This window comes from Onychomys torridus, chromosome 8, assembly GCF_903995425.1.
Source record: "Onychomys torridus chromosome 8, mOncTor1.1, whole genome shotgun sequence".
Lineage (NCBI taxonomy): Eukaryota > Metazoa > Chordata > Mammalia > Rodentia > Cricetidae > Onychomys > Onychomys torridus.
Genome location: NC_050450.1, coordinates 107,001,329 through 107,016,865, shown reverse-complemented (window position 1 = coordinate 107,016,865; position 15,537 = coordinate 107,001,329). Strand labels below are relative to the sequence as shown.

The 15,537-nt window shown below is 53.9% G+C and overlaps 1 protein-coding gene across 2 annotated transcripts in view; it reads left to right on the top strand.

Annotated features, from left to right (window-relative positions):
• Tbc1d16 (TBC1 domain family member 16) overlaps positions 1-14,542 on the top strand; it is an 82,453-nt gene extending 67,911 nt beyond the window's left edge. The window contains exons 6-12 of one of the 2 annotated variants that reach the window (XM_036198047.1): positions 778-942; positions 1,422-1,570; positions 2,177-2,311; positions 3,159-3,345; positions 6,371-6,550; positions 8,796-8,942; positions 9,993-14,542. In XM_036198047.1, coding sequence (XP_036053940.1) covers positions 778-942; positions 1,422-1,570; positions 2,177-2,311; positions 3,159-3,345; positions 6,371-6,550; positions 8,796-8,942; positions 9,993-10,241 — 1,212 coding nt within the window. In that variant the 3' untranslated portion in view covers positions 10,242-14,542. Of the gene's footprint in view, positions 1-774; positions 943-1,421; positions 1,571-2,176; positions 2,312-3,158; positions 3,346-6,370; positions 6,551-8,795; positions 8,943-9,992 lie in introns of both variants that reach the window. The other variant, XM_036198046.1, reaches the window with a different exon arrangement.
• Positions 14,543-15,537: the final 995 nt, after the last annotated feature.

The following is a 15,537-nucleotide window of genomic DNA, read 5'->3' as shown; positions in this document are numbered from 1 at the left end:
ACGGGCCTGGCTCCAGGGACTCCCCTCTGAGGACTATGGCATTTGGCGGTTTGCAGTGGCTGACAGCAATGTGATCGGAGGTCGAATGTGTACCCAGGCCTTTCTGAAATCACTCTGACACTTGAACACTCATGTTTTGACAAGGCTTCCTGCCATATTTTGCTCATTCTGCATACAGAGGCAATAAGAGCCCTTTAATCACCTGTTTAAGGTACTGTGTGTGCTTATTAGAACCGGGGGCTGACTTTACAGCCCTCTCCGCAGAGCCTCCTGCCGGCTCCCCTTATTACGATAGAGGCCTGTGCCCCCCTGCATCGAGCAACCTTTGATTTCTGAATTAAATGTCAGCTGCGGTTTCGCCTTGGACTCGTGACTGCGCATGGAGACAATCTGACAGGCTGGCTCCCCGCTCAGCGAACAGCGGGCCTTTGTATGTGGCCGATCGAATGGAATCTATTGCAGGCTCTCCCTGGCGGAGGGAAGTTGGGCCGTAAGGGGTATTAATTCTGGTTTTCTTTGCGGCTGGGGCAGGAAAGGGAGTGGGGGCGGTGGAGGCTGTGAGCTGCAAAGGGAGAGCGATTTGAGGATGAAGGTTTTTTTTCATTTTAATTTTGTCTAATTACACTTGCCATTTAGGAGTTTGTGTGCAGGGACAGAGCCTCCCCTCCTCCCAGAGGAGAGAGTGGCTTTGGCATCCTGGGAGCAGCATCTCAGGCTTCAAAAGCCCAAGATCTGAGGTCCTGCTCTCCACCCGGGCTCCTCCCACCCACCCAGCAGGTCACGGATGAGAGGACATGCATGCAGTTCTCCATCCGACGGCCCAAGCTGCCATCCTCTGAGACCCACCCGGAAGAGAGCCTGTACCGGAGGCTGGACGTGTCTGCCTGGCTCAACCACCTGAATGATCTGGGCCAGGTGGAGGAGGGGTACAAGCTTCGCCAGGTATGGCGCGGCCACCTGGCCCGCCTCCAGGGAGCTCTTGTAGTCCAGCCGGGGATGGTGGGTGGGTGGGTGGGTGGCGGGCCACCGCCTCCGGAGGGCCAGCCCCAGTGTTGGGTTCTGTTCACTGCATTGATGAAGCAGTCAAGCGGACAATTCCACAAGTTTGGGGATCCCATGTGAGCCCTGCAGACTCTGAAGTATTGAAACCCCCAGGATTAGTCCGTGACAGGAGAATGACGCGTTGATCTCAGAGTGCCACTCCGGGGGGGCTTTGACATTGAAATGAGCCAGTTTGTATCCTGTATGGGAATGCCTCTCCAGCACTTTCCCCTTGTAAACATGTGCAAATTGCCGGGGTCTGAATCGAGGCGCGCCAAAGGCCCCACAACACCCTTCTCTGGGGATTTGGGGTTCTTTGAGCTGCCCTGTTTTATACTCTGTCCCCCCCCCACCCCCTCAACTTGTGCTGCTTCCTCCAGGCCATTTTCTTTGGTGGCATTGATGTGTCGATCCGGGGGGAGGTCTGGCCTTTCCTGCTGCACTATTACAACCACGAGTCCACGTCGGAGGAGCGTGAGGCGCTTCGGGAGCAGAAGCGAAAGGAATATGCAGCGATCCAGCAAAAAAGGTGCGCTGCGCCCCAGGAGTCCCATCAAACCACGGCAGGAAAGTCAGAGGTGCAATTCATCACTGACTCTGCATTCCATGAACCATGGTTTCTTTGGAGCGTGAGTCTCCCAAGAGCCAGCACCATTGGCAGGATAAAGGCGGTCGCTACACCACGCCCCCAGCGTCTTGGTCCAGGCTCCTCAGTTCACATGCCAAGGATTTTAGAATATGTGTTCAACAGACTTAACTAGGGGCCGTGTTCACCAACTGCAGGCTGGGCTCTGGGGACCTGACTTCAGGGCTGAAGGCTGCCTTCCACATACAGGCTGCAGTCAGCTCTCCTTTGTGGGGCTGGACTTGAGTTAACAAGAGGAGAGCCTTGAATACACCACACACACACACACACACACACACACACACACACACACACACACACAAACACACACCCTGTTGGTGCTGACAGCCCTAGCAGCAGAGGTTGGAGCTCAGCAGAGCACAGGCTTCTGTTTCCTGGGGTGTGCGTCTACTCAAGGTTCTCGTGGTCTGCTGTACTATCCCCTCCCTGGGTACTGCAGGACACCCCCCTTCCACAGCTGACCTCAGGACAGTGCTGTCTGCCCCACAGGCTCTCCATGACTCCCGAGGAGCAGAGAGCCTTTTGGCGCAATGTGCAGTTCACTGTGGACAAAGATGTGGTTCGCACAGACAGGAACAACCAGTTCTTCCGAGGGGAGGACAACCCAAACGTGGAGAGCATGAGGTACCTGGTGACTCTGGCCTCCCAGTGTGAAGGTCTGTGGCCCTCTTTGACTCCCTGGCTGCTAATGCAGCACTCCACCAGAACAAGGGACCCATCAGCTACTTTACTCCTGGCCCTCAGCAGCCCCTCAGTCCCAGCTGAGGGTACCAGCAAAGCTTCCCCATCGATCTCCTTGCTTGGCCCCTCCCTGCTCACTAAGGACAACATTTCCCCATGCTGCTGTGTGTGCTCTTATCTCCTGATGATGGTCCACCTCTGATAATGCCACACTGAGCCAGATGCTGCCGTCTTTGACATTCTGCCGCAGCACAAAATTAAATAGTCCCTAAAACACAGCCCAGCCAGCCCACCCTTTGTCACAGACAGTGAACCATTAAGAAAGTTGGACTCACATTCCTGCCCAGCCCCTGCTCTGGGCTCTGGCAAATGTGTTACCCCTTGCAAAGTGAATCCCACTGACTTCAATCAGAGCCCAGACCTTTTTTTAAATTTATTTATTTATTCATTCATTCATTCATTCATTTATTTATTTATTTATTTATTTTTTGAGGCAGGGGTTTCTCTATGCTGCCCTGGCTGCCCTGGAACTCTCTATATAGACCAAGCTGGCCTCAAAATCCTAGAGATCTGCCTGCCTACTGAGTGCTGGGATTAAAAACGTGCATACTATATCCAGTCAGTAACCCACACCCTTGAGATAGTCAGGGCCATGTGTGACACCCGCCACTGAGTGCTGCCTCCCCTGAGACCAAGATGAAGGAGGGGCCCAGCACCTGCACAACAGGCCCTGATGGGGGCTGCAAGGGTGGGATGGGTCAAGCCACCTCTGCTCCCCACTGCTCCCCAGGAGGATCCTGCTGAATTATGCTGTGTACAACCCAGCCATCGGCTACTCACAGGGCATGTCAGACCTGGTGGCACCCATCCTGGCTGAGGTCTTGGATGAATCAGACACTTTCTGGTGCTTCGTGGGTTTGATGCAGAACACCATCTTTGTTAGCTCTCCCCGGGACGAGGACATGGAGAGACAGCTGGTGAGGCGTGTGTGTGTGTGTGTGTGTGTGTGTGTGTGTGTGTGTGTGTGTGTGTATACTTAGTATGTGTACTGTGGTGAGGAGGCATGGAACCAAGCTCACACACAAGTTTTTGTGTGTGTATATCACTGTGTACTGTGTATTGTGTATATATTGATGCCTTGTATATGTGGATGTGTATGTTTACATCTGTGTGCATATGTGGATGTGTGTGTGCTTGTCTGTCTGTCTGTGTACTAAAGGGTTCAGAGAGACAGCACACTGCCTCCTATTGGTACCAAGGGATTTTTTGGTTTTGTTTTTTGGTTTTGTTTTTGGGTTTTTTGCTTGTTTTTGTTTTTTGAGACAGGGTTTCTCTGTGCAGCCCTGGCTGTTCTGGAACTCACTCTGTAGACCAGGCTGACCTGGAACTCAGAGACCCGCCTGTCTCTACCTCTCAAGTACTGGGATTACAGGCATGGGACACCATCACCCACCCAGCTGTTGCCAGGGGTCTTGATGGTGAAATGCAGTCATGACATCAAGGGTCAGTAAGGCAGAAAACCAGGGTCTCTACTGACAGGACATGGGTCTTCTGGGAAGGGCCAGGTAGCCACTTACAGGAGATGTGTGTTTGGGTCTGAGCCAACCTCTAACCCATTCCTCCAGAAACTCTACAGACTAACTATTTAAGGCCTCACCCTGCAGGGCCATCACAATCCAGCCTCCTGGATGGGGAAAGGAAAAGGAGGTCCATGCTACCTGGTTCAGGTGTGTGACCAGCAGAGCCCACTACAGACAGCCAGGCCAGCTGTATGCAGTGGGGACATAAGGTCTCCAATATTACCCAGATGTCCAACAGGCAAATCTCACATTTCCATGCCCCAAAAGCTGACCTTTTTGTGAGGCTCAGCTAACACTGGCCACAAATCCTCCCCCACAGAGATCAACTGTACATAAACCAGGAAGCACCGAGTGGCTGGGGACTGGATCTTGTCACTGAAAGGCACCTGTGATTGTGTCCAGCTCCTGCTTGGTTCCAGGCCCTGGATGTGGGTGGCCTGCTCTCTGTCCTGTGAATGACCTGGTCTGGAAGTAGGCAAGCTGACAGAGTGAACATATGAGCAGAGGGCACTGGACTCTGGGGACAGGAGTCCCAGGTGCCCCCTCCGATGTCTGTCTCTATTCCATATGGGTCCCAAGCATTGGAGACTCGGCTGAACAGAGGGTTTGGGGTCATCATGCTCAGTGACCTCTTGCTGGATGGTGTGTGTGCCTCATGCAGTGAGTGATGGCAAAGCTGATGGAGGGCAAGAGGCATGCCCATAGATCAACCACTGGGAGCTAAAAGGCCCGAGTAAAAAGCAGCCAGCAGCAGGAGGAACAGGGCACCCTGGCAGTTGTGCAGATTGGACATCCATTAGAGAGCTGTCAGCTCCACGGCGGCCTTGACCTTCCATGAGCCACAGAGTGGAGACCCTGGCCAGTCAGGAAGGACTCCTGGACTCCAGAGCCACACAACTCCAGGCGCTGGGGACAGCAGTGTGCTTGCTTCGGAGTGGTGCACAGTCCCAAGGCCCCACTGCCGAGCCTCTGACCCTGCTCCGCAGCAGACTGACCCCAACCAGACACTCGGGCCCCTGCCTCATCATGCATCCCTGTGATGTCAGGTTTCCACGGTACCCAGGGAGGCAATTACAGGGTCTGACGCCATCACCCTGGCAGCCTGGCGGCACATGGCCGGTGACTCATTAGCTGCTGGAGATTGGTTTTCTGGTGGCGTCAGTGAAGTCAGCAGCCCCCACCTGGTGCTGCCAGAAATAGTCTCTGTCAAGTCTCATGCAACCTGGCGACCTGACACATGGGAATCCAGGGTCTTGAAACTCAGACACATACCCTCCCTCAGTCAGCCCTGGGAATTGCTGGATCGTGGTGGGCTGGAAAGGACATTAGCTGGGGTTTCATGAACAACCCCACTTGTCCTGCTTGGTCAGGCATACCTTAGAAACAGCCCCTGGGGGTCGGCTGAGGCTGGGGAATGACTTCACACTGACTCAGCCTCCTTGACCACCCAGGAGATCATTCTATGCCTAGGGCTATACCATGGTCTCCTAGAATATCTTTAAATCTAAGATGAACTGGTAGACAGGTGTGAGCAAGATTCCAGTGGTGGAGGCTGGGAGGTGACTCAGTCAGCAACCTTCCTTGTACAAGCATGAGGACCCAACTCCAGATCCCCAGCACCCAGGGAAATGCGGGGTGTGCACTGGGGAAGTGCAGACAGGTGGATCCCTGCTAATTGGCAAGTCCAGCTAATTGGCAAGCTCTGGGTTTAGTGGAGACTGTTTCCAAAAAAAAAAAAAAAAGATAGGCTCAGAGGTTTATAGCATGTACTGCTCCTGGGTTTGATTCCCAGCACGTGTATCATTCAGCTCAAAACTGCCTATAACTCCAGTTTCAGAGCTAATTCCTCTGGCCCCCTTGGCTACCTGAAGTCATGTGTAAAGACCCATCTCTACTTGCATAATTTAAAACAACAAAATAAGGGCTGGATAGATGGTTCAGTGGGTAAGGGCACTGACTGCTCTTGCAGAGGACCTGGACTTGGATCCCCGCACCCATGATTGCTCACAACCATCTGTAACTCCATTTCCTGGGGATCCAACTCCCTCTTCTGGCCTCCATGAACTCCATGCACCAGTGTGACACACAGACATACATGCAGGCAGATCACTCATACACATAAAATAGATAAGTTCAATTTTTTAAATAATAAATCTTTTTAAAAATAAAATAAGGTAGGCTGTTAGAAGACGCCCAATGTCAACCTCTGGCCTACACACACACACACACACACACACACACACACACACACACACACACACACACAGTGAGACAGAGAGAAGGTTCCAGTGGTAAACTGACATAGTAGCTAGCTGATGTGCTTGGCAGACAGACAGACTTCCAGTGTGCTTTTGGTATTGAAGGTACTCTGAGTATGGCTTTCCCAGAGCCTGGGTCACGCCTCCCCCCTCCCCCTTCCCAGCTATACCTGCGAGAGCTTCTCAGGCTGACGCACCAGCGCTTCTACCAGCACCTGGTCTCCCTGGGCGAGGACGGACTCCAGATGCTCTTCTGCCACCGCTGGCTCCTACTCTGCTTCAAACGGGAGTTTCCTGAGGCCGAGGCCCTGCGCATCTGGGAGGCCTGCTGGGCCCACTACCAGGTGAGCCGGGAAAGTGCCACCCATGAGTGCAGAGACCATCCTGTGCCTAGCCTGTGGGGTGGGGAAGGTAGGGTCCTGGGATTACCCCAAGCCTCCTCCTCACCCCATCCACTCCACACCACCACAGCCTCTCACAGCCGCTGTTTTCTAGGCCTGTGCAGCCGGCTTCAGACCTCCCCTCCCACGTAATTGAAATCAATGTAAATTGCTGGCTGACATGCTCATTACTGCGTTCTGGGCTGCACCCACTTCTGTCACAGCGGTCAGTGGGAGGGATATGGGCACCACAAGACAGTCACAGCAGCCCATGATCTGTGTGCCCACATGCTGTGGCCAGTGCTATGCTGCCCTGCCCCCTGGCACTGCTGGGCCACCCTGAGCTCCTGCCTTCCCACAGCTCCCCTCTGACCATAGGGCTGACTCTACATACCACCTAAGCTACGCCCAAGCTATCAGTGTAAGAAAGTAGGAGGGCCATTTGTATTCCATCAGCCTTAAAATAACAATAGCAACAACAACAACAATAATAATAGCAAAGGTTGGGAAAATGACTGGGTAAACTGCTTGCCATGCAAGCTTGTGGATCTACACTGGAGACCCTGAACACGGGTTTTTAAAAAAGCCAGGTATGCCAGGCACAGTCGCACACACCTTTAATCCCAGCATTCCAGAGGCAGAGGCAGATAGACTTTTGTGAGTTCCAGGAAAGTCGGGGCTACACAGTGTGAACTGTCTCCAAACAAACAAAACAAAGAACAGCTGTGGTGGCACATACCTGTAACAGCTGTGCTGGGGAATCAGAGAGGCAGATCCCTAGGGCTTGCTAGGCGGTCAGTCTAGCCTAATTGCTGAGCTCCAGGTTCCAGGCAGAGACCCTGAGATACTGTCTTCTAGCCTCACGTAGGTACACATATGTACTTGCACACATGTGCTTGCACAAACAAAAGACAGTACCATCTGTGTGTCCAGGGCACAGCTCTGTCCTCCTCCACCTTTAGCCCCAGCTGTGAAAAGCACACACTGAAGTCACCCTCCCTCTGCTACCTGTAACGGCAGCCCACCTGCTCGCCAGAGCATCCTAGACTTAAAGACTATTCTAGATGGATATTCTGAGTGGCCAGGGAGGCTGAGTCATGAGGAAATAACTCAGCTGTCCGCTGAGGCTGTTGGCAGCACCTGCTCCTCAAACCCTGTTGGCCGCCATCTTGTTCAAGCAAGTTCATGTTGTCTTCAGATTTTGGGATTAGTGGTCACATCTGGAACATCCCCCTTCCCCCATCAGCTGAGAATGGGAAGAAGGAAAGATGGGGAATGAACCAGGAGTGAGCTCTAGAGGGGGGTCACTGCCAGGTGCGGCCTAAGCTTCGGAAGGCAAGGCTTCCTGCAGTGCTCTGGGCTGTGGCTTGCTGCTGTGCCTCTGCGCCTGGAGCTGGGACTTTCCATGTCCTCTGGTCTGGTCTCCATGGAGCGTGTCTCACCCTCCCTCCCTCCCATTCCTTTTGAAGAAGAGGGTGCGCTGGGCTGGTTGGGAGGTGACAGCCCACATAGTGTTATCAGGATACTCAACAGGTACTTCCTAGAACCCCCATCCTTCTACTTCAGGACCGAGCACCTTCAGGTGTCCAGGAAGAGAGCACCACAAAGTGGTTCTACTAGAGGGCAGGGAGGGACTGTGGGCGCCTGGAAGGAAGGTTAGGAGCAACGAGGCGGTGGCAGCCCTCCATGGGGCTCGAGTCACCTAGGAGGGATCTTCCACATGCTCAGCCACCAGCCATAGAGTGGGGGCACATGCTAAGGACGCTAGGCTGATGCAGGAAGACACACCACCAGGAAGTCAGCTGCCAGACTTGGCATATTCTACAGCCTTCAGGAAGCAGTCTGGTCAGCCCTTTGCACATATGTGATACCCTCAAGACCACTGTGAAGGAGACCCTGCAGTGAGTTCAGACAGGCTAGGGAGGAAGGTGTTCTTTTCCCTCATCACAAACACCTCCCAAGAGAGCACCAACAGCCAGGGTGTGTGGCACAGTATCATCCATTAGTATGTCATAGCAGCCCAGGATGCAGCTGCCAACGCTGGCCCAGTCTTCAGGTGGGGAAATGGAGGATGAACCAGGGGTGCAGGTTTCCCAGGCGCACAGGACCTTGGAGCACAGACCCAGTCCCAGATAGCCTCAGCCAGACTCATGGCTAAACTCCTGTTCAGACCTGGCAGGGCCCCTCTGAGCTCTCTGTCTCCCCACAGACGGATTACTTCCACCTGTTCATCTGTGTGGCCATCGTGGCCATCTATGGAGATGATGTCATCGAGCAACAGCTGGCCACTGACCAGATGCTTCTTCACTTTGGAAACCTGGCCATGCATATGAATGGAGAACTGGTCCTCAGGAAGGTGAGCGCTACTCTGGCCTGGCCTGTCAGGCCTGTCCTGTACAAAGCAGGTCACATACTGTACAGCCCCACCCCTGTCCTGGAGCCCCATCCACATCTCACAGATCCACTCCTACATGTGAAGGAAGCCTGCCCAAACCTAAAGGACCTAGCCCTGCATACAGAACCCCACCTAAATTTCACAGCCCCATCCCTGCCCATGGAACCCTGTCCACACCACAGAACCCTACCCAGTACACGGGCTCAGTTTGTACATAGAGTTCCTCTCACATCACAGAGCCCCACCCCCACACATGGGCACCACCCCACAAGCAGAGCTCTATCCTGACCCTCACTTAACCTGTTGGGCTTTCTCTACGAAGTCCATGGGGATTGGCACCTGATGCACCCTCATCAGCCCAGTCTCTACGTTGTCCCCATGGTCCTCAGGGGGCCATCACTGGACACAGCCTCTTTCATCTAAAAAGCATAAATGCCCAGCCAGTTCCCACCCAGGAGTGCCTCCTCCCAGTCTAGAGCTAGGAAAGTGAGGAAGGAGAGGCAGAGCCTAGGGCGGGCGTAGCTTCTTACCCATGGCTAGCTGGAAGAAAGGGACCTTCTTCCTTCCTCCTGCTTCCCACAGTCTAGCCTCCAGTGCTTTGAATTCCAGTCCTCTGGTGGTCCATGGGGAAGAGAAGGAGTCCTCAGACCCATCACTGCACTGGACTCCCCAGACAGACCTTGCAGGGGCGCAGGGTAGCTCTGTGAGGCAGGGGCAGGCAGAGTACAAGGGCCTTCTACTATCCAGCAGGGATTGGGTCTGGGTTGGAGGGTCCTGCACAGGACAGGAAGGGCTGTGTGGGGCCCTTTTTCTGACTCTTATCACCTTCACTGCCATTTGGGACTTTGGTGTCTTCAACTGCCCAAGTATCTCATGGTCCCTCTTTGGCAGCCAGTGAAGACCCAGGCCACGTAGAAACTCCATGGGTGTGGCCCTTGCTTCTGTGCTCTCCCACTATTCCCTTTGGTCCCGATGGCCTGGCTGTCCCCTTAGCCTTTATTCTCTCTGCAGGCCAGGAGTCTCCTGTACCAGTTCCGCCTTCTGCCACGGATCCCCTGCAGCCTACATGACCTGTGTAAGCTGTGTGGTACAGGCATGTGGGACAGTGGGTACATGCCAGCTGTGGAGTGTGCCGGCCACCACCCGGGCTCAGAGAACTGTCCCTATGGGGGCACAATGGAGATGTCGTCACCCAAGCCCCCAAGAGAAGGCAAGAAGGGCCCAAAGGCACCACGGGAGGCCTTTGGTTTCCGCAGATAGGAAAGCCTCTGCCCTTGACACGGAGCAAGAGCAACTCCCTGAGGTCCTGGGCAAGTGGGAGGGGGTGGGGATGGACATGGAGGGAACAGAATCTAAAAATACAAGGAAAGGCCTCTGGCCAATGTGAAGAGAACCTTGTCACCATGACAGAATCAGACTCTAGAAGTGACAGCAGGTAACAGATGTACCGAGAATTCAGCTCCTGAAAGGCTGGCCCAGGATGTCTGGCTACCGCACTCAAATACAGGTTGCTGGCTGGCTGGCTGGCTGGGGGATTCCAGCAGAGCCCAGAGTCCCTCCACAGAACTGCAGGCAAAGCAGGTTCTAGAAGAGGCTTCACCCTCACACCAGCACCAAGGGGCACAGAGGAGCAGGACTGTCCTGAGTGAGTCAAGCTTGTTTCTGAAGCTTCCTGGTTACATCTGCAAGACCAGTGTAAAAACACTAGTCCAAAAAGAAACAGAGGAGAGAGAGAGCGAGAGCAGATGTTCAGACCTGAGCTTCCCACAGTGTCTATGTGAGTGTTGAGAAGGACATGTCCACCCTGAACCAGAGGCATGGGCTGGTGGACAAGTGTCAGATGTACCTCCCACTGGGATCCTCCCCTTAGGATCTGAGGTTTTTCCCCTCTACCCAAAACAGAAACCCACTGGGGCCTAAATGGGTTGAGAGGTGTGGTATGTGCAACCATGAGGTCCTCTGAAGAAAAAATGCTTGGTCCTGGGGGAGGGGGTATATAAATCCCCAGCCAAGACAGAGGCATCTGAAATAGCTGTGGAGGTGCCTCCCACCTCCATGCAGGGCCTGGGTCCCTGTTATGCAAGGGGGCTTCTGCCCCTTGGCGTCTCTGCTGGCTGAACAGTACTGGGGTGCTCTGCCTCTTAAGAAGGAAAAGGTCACCTCTACACTCTACCCTCTAAAGCTGAGGATTGTGGTTGGATAAAGGTGTGTTCCAGAGCATTCCTAGCCAATGTCCCAAAAGCTGGTGCAAACAAGGAGCCTTGAACCCTCCATCAAGGGCTGAATCCTGCGGGAATGCAGGGGTAGGGGTGGACGGAGGTGACCTGCTATTGACTTTTCTCACTGAGAGTGGCGCTGCCGGACGGTGCCACATTTAAAAGGAGCTTATCAGAAAGAAAGAGGAAGTCTCTGACAGCCACTCCCCTTCTCCATGAGCCCGCCCCTTCTCTGCAGGCTCATGAGGATGTGGGTCCTTCTAGGAAGAGCCTTTGGTAGAGAGTGTCCTGATCTTGGGGTTACTGTCCATTATGAGCAACAGTGAAGTCCTGAGAGTGGCCTTTTTATCTGACTTGCTTTCTGTTCTAGCTTCTGACCCTTTCTGGAAGCTAGGGCCACAAACAGGCATATCCGCTGTCCAGCACCACAGTAACAGTATACAGGGCACAGCCTCAGTGGCTAGATCCATGTGCACCAGCTGGCACACACGGCTTTGGGTCAGCAGTCTAGGGTGGGTGGTTTGGGTCTTGGATAGGATCACTCACTCTCTTCTTGGGTCACCACCTCTCAAGTCCCAGTGGGGTGTGTGTGGCAGCACTGGCCTCTGGGTCACCCCCTGATGGTAGAAGCAGGAACGTGCAGTGTTTTTCTTGTGTTGGTGGATACCGCACTTGCTGACCACCTGAGGGGCAAAGCAGGTTGCATGCCAAAGCCACGATGTTGGGGACTGTTGGGGACGCGAGCTCTTGTCTCTGGGTTCCTCTCAGCAGTCACGTGGCAGAAGCCTGGCAATTCAGGGGGGCCCGGCTGCCTACCACCCCAGGAAATCTGGATACAGATCACTCCTTTCCCAGGGAGGAGGAGCCAGCTCCTACCTTCCCCCCTCCCAAGTTCACACTCCTGGGCTGTACCCCATCTCCTTCACATCCACTCTGCTGTGTTGGGGTGGGACAGGGGGAGCAGTCCAAGGATTCTCTCACCCTGGAGAGTCTCAGAGAGCAAGGATCCCTAGCTCCCATTGCTCCCCAAGACCTGACCCAGCATGGTCAGCGACAACACAAGGCCAGGTATCCCCCCATGGACTGCTGGATCCTGGTGTTACCTGCAGCATTAGGCCAGCTGGGGCCTCTGCAGCAGGACAGACGAGGTGTGTGGGCTCCCTGAGCTCTGCTCTGAGGAGTGGGGAGGCCCTGCACACGGAGTACAGCAACCTTAATCTGGATGCAATTAGAGGAGACCAGCCAAATACCCTGTGGCAGCTGTTACCCCGGGATTATTCCCAGCCAGCAAAAGGCATTAGGGTGATAATTCAGTCATTAGACTTCTAGCCTTCCCACCGCCAGGACATACAAATCACGGGTAATCAGCCCGCACACCGTCCCTTGGCCACGAGGCTTATTTAACCCATTTTTTAAAATGACACTTAATGCTATTGACCAGCACGCCTGTGTGCGCATGCCCCACCACTAATGTCTGTGCTGACGACATTGCCTAATGTCATCAGGGCTCTGGTAGAGAAGGACACCTTTGATGTGTGTGTGTGTGTGTGTGTGTGTGTGTGTGTGTGTGTGTGTGTGTAAAGGGCTACTCATTTCTGACTCACTCTCTAAGTAGAGGGGACAGTGTTGGGGGAGAGGGTGGAAACAAGAGGAGATGTCAGGGTTGGAGTAGAATGTGTGCTCCTCCATCTGGGCCAGGGTCCTCACTGGGTACATAGAAGACGCTGCTTCCCCAGAAAGTTCCACCTCAAGTGCTAGCCAGGAGGCCTGGCCCGCCTCTGTAGATGGAGTGAGCTATGTGGTTCCTGACCAACTGGGGTCAGGGAGGGGACCAGGTTAAATTCGGGAGGGGAAGATTTTGGTCTTGGCTTCTGAGACTGTGCTAAAAGTGGTATGATGCCCTTGCTGCCCAAAGAGGGTCTCCTGGAGCTGGTGCCTTTGATGGCCCTGGGCACCCAGAGAGGGCAATAGGCAATGGGGAGAGGATTGCAGGCTGGATCAGGGGTCAGCTCCTAAAACGTTCCCCTGCCCTTTTGCTTGCATTCCGGTTTGATTTGCTGTGCCAAGGGGGCAGTATGTGGAACGTGGGGCCCACATTCTTGCTAGGCAAGTGTGCTGCCCTACTGAGCAACACACACAACCCATCTGCTTCATGTTTGATAAAATTAATTCAGATGGAGATCAGCCCCCACAGCAGCAGGAGTCCACCTATGGCCTCCACTATGTAGGCTCCTTCCTCTGTAGTCAGGCTGGGGTTGTCAGGGACACCCGGGGCTGGCCAGACAGAGGGAAGGGGGCTGGCAGAGGACCCTGGAGGCCACCTTTCCCAGGAGAGAGAAAGATGGCAAGTCCCCTGGAAACTTATGCAGGGGTATAACCTGGATTAGAGGTGGACCACCAAGGAGGGCACAAGGAAGCTGGCTAGCCTGAGTCCCTGAAGAGCCAAGCAGCCTCTGGACATTAGTCGTGTTTCTAAAGAGGTTGTGTTGCATTTTGTCCTGGGCTAACCTGGACTAGAGAGAACCACCCCAAATCTAAGAAGCTAGTTTCCCCAGAGCTTCCCTGGCAGGGAGTGAAGGGTTCCCCTAAGCCATTTCCTCGCCCATAAAAGGAGAGCAAGCCTCCTTCAAAAGACTGTCTGGGGACTTTGATGTAAAGGCCGCCACAGGAGTGCCCAGGGACCTCACCTGCCACTCAGGGAAGAGCCCACTGGCCTTAGCCTTCCGCAGCAGTGACCAAGAGGGGCTATCCGCTCCCATCGAGTGCTCTCCCTGGTTTGGAGTCAGCAAACCCATGCCTCTCCCATGCATCCACCTTTCTGTGTGTCCTCTGCAGAGGGCAAACCTCTGTACCTCCTCTGAAATTCACTCTGTGCCACCCACGCCTACCCTGAAGAAAAGTGAGCCACAAAGCCACCTCAGGGGTCTTGGCCTGCGCCTGTCTGTGAGCGTGTGCTCTTCCATGGCCGGTCTTGCCCACAGCGGGGAAGACCCTTCCATGAGACTCTGCACTTCCTGAACAGCTGCATGCAGATGCCCGCTACCGCCGTTCAGTTCCAGGTGGGAGGCTGGCATTTCAGGTTTGCAGAGGTCAAGTCACATGACTGTTTCTCTTCCACACCTTGAGGATAAGGAAGAGACCTTTTTGTGTATTTTGTTTTGTTTTTAAAATAATGAAATATCCCCATTGCCAATGTCTACGGCAAGTGATTCGTTTCTCTGTTGTGTTTTGTTTTTTTTTTTTAGCAGTTCCCTTCTGTTCAAGGTCAGGTCTGGTCACATGATCCTTGTGAATCATGACTCTCATGGATTCTACACAAAGTAAATAAAATAGTATTGCCACACACATGGTCCGATGCCTTCAGAGAAGTGGCCAGGTCAGACCAGGTCTAGTTCTAGGGCTGGGCAGAGAGACCCTGTAGAAGAGGTATGAGGCCTTTAGATGTGGCCAGCCTGCTCAGCTCCTTGACTGCTCTGAGATCACTGGGGAGGTCCGAGATGCAGAACCTAAAGGGAGGTTGAACAGGCCTGGCTCTGGGAAGGCCAGGGACGTGGCCAGAAGGTCATGCTGGGCCTGGCAGTGGAGAGAAGTGACTTGGAGAACTCATGAGTGCTTTATGGGCCTCATGACCAAATAACCTGGAGCACATGGATCCCAGGCTACCCAATGCCTGGAAACTCTAACAGTATTTGACAGGGCCTTAGATGCCCTGTTCCTTTTTCAGGAAAAGTCCAAGTCAGCCTGTGTGTGCTTCCTTTGGGAGACAATCAGTATATTGACACGTGGTGGGTGTAGGCTGGGTGTTAAAGGGGAAATTCAAGCATTGTCACAGGGTCTTGATGTTTTACCAGCACTGGGAGCCAGTCCTCAGGGTATGGAGCCAAGGGTGATGGGAAGACACACAGGGTCTGTCTGGGCTCTATAGATGCTTCTGGAACAAATGGGGTGGGAACTCCGGCCTTCACCTGAAGCACCTGTTGGAACTTTGAGCTGCTTCCACATGACTTGTGTATATAATGGTGTGCCCTTGCAGATGTTAGAGGGGCCAGGAGGTGAGTAGCCTGATAGTCCTGTGTCAAGGGTCTGCCCACCTTTTACCTACCTGTCCTTGGCTTAGACATGTTCATGCCCAGTGTGCCATGGTGAGCATTAGAAGGTGCCAGCTCAACCCAGAGTCAGCTTATGAGGGTGCTAGAGGCTAGTTCCCTGTAGAGAAGCCTTCATCCACTTGGAAGCGGGGGTGCTGCTGGCCCAGCCAGCCTTGGAGGCTAAGCTGCATTGCCACTGGGGTGCTGGTGGTGACCAATGGCCAAAGGTACTAGCCAGGCGGGTGCTCCCAG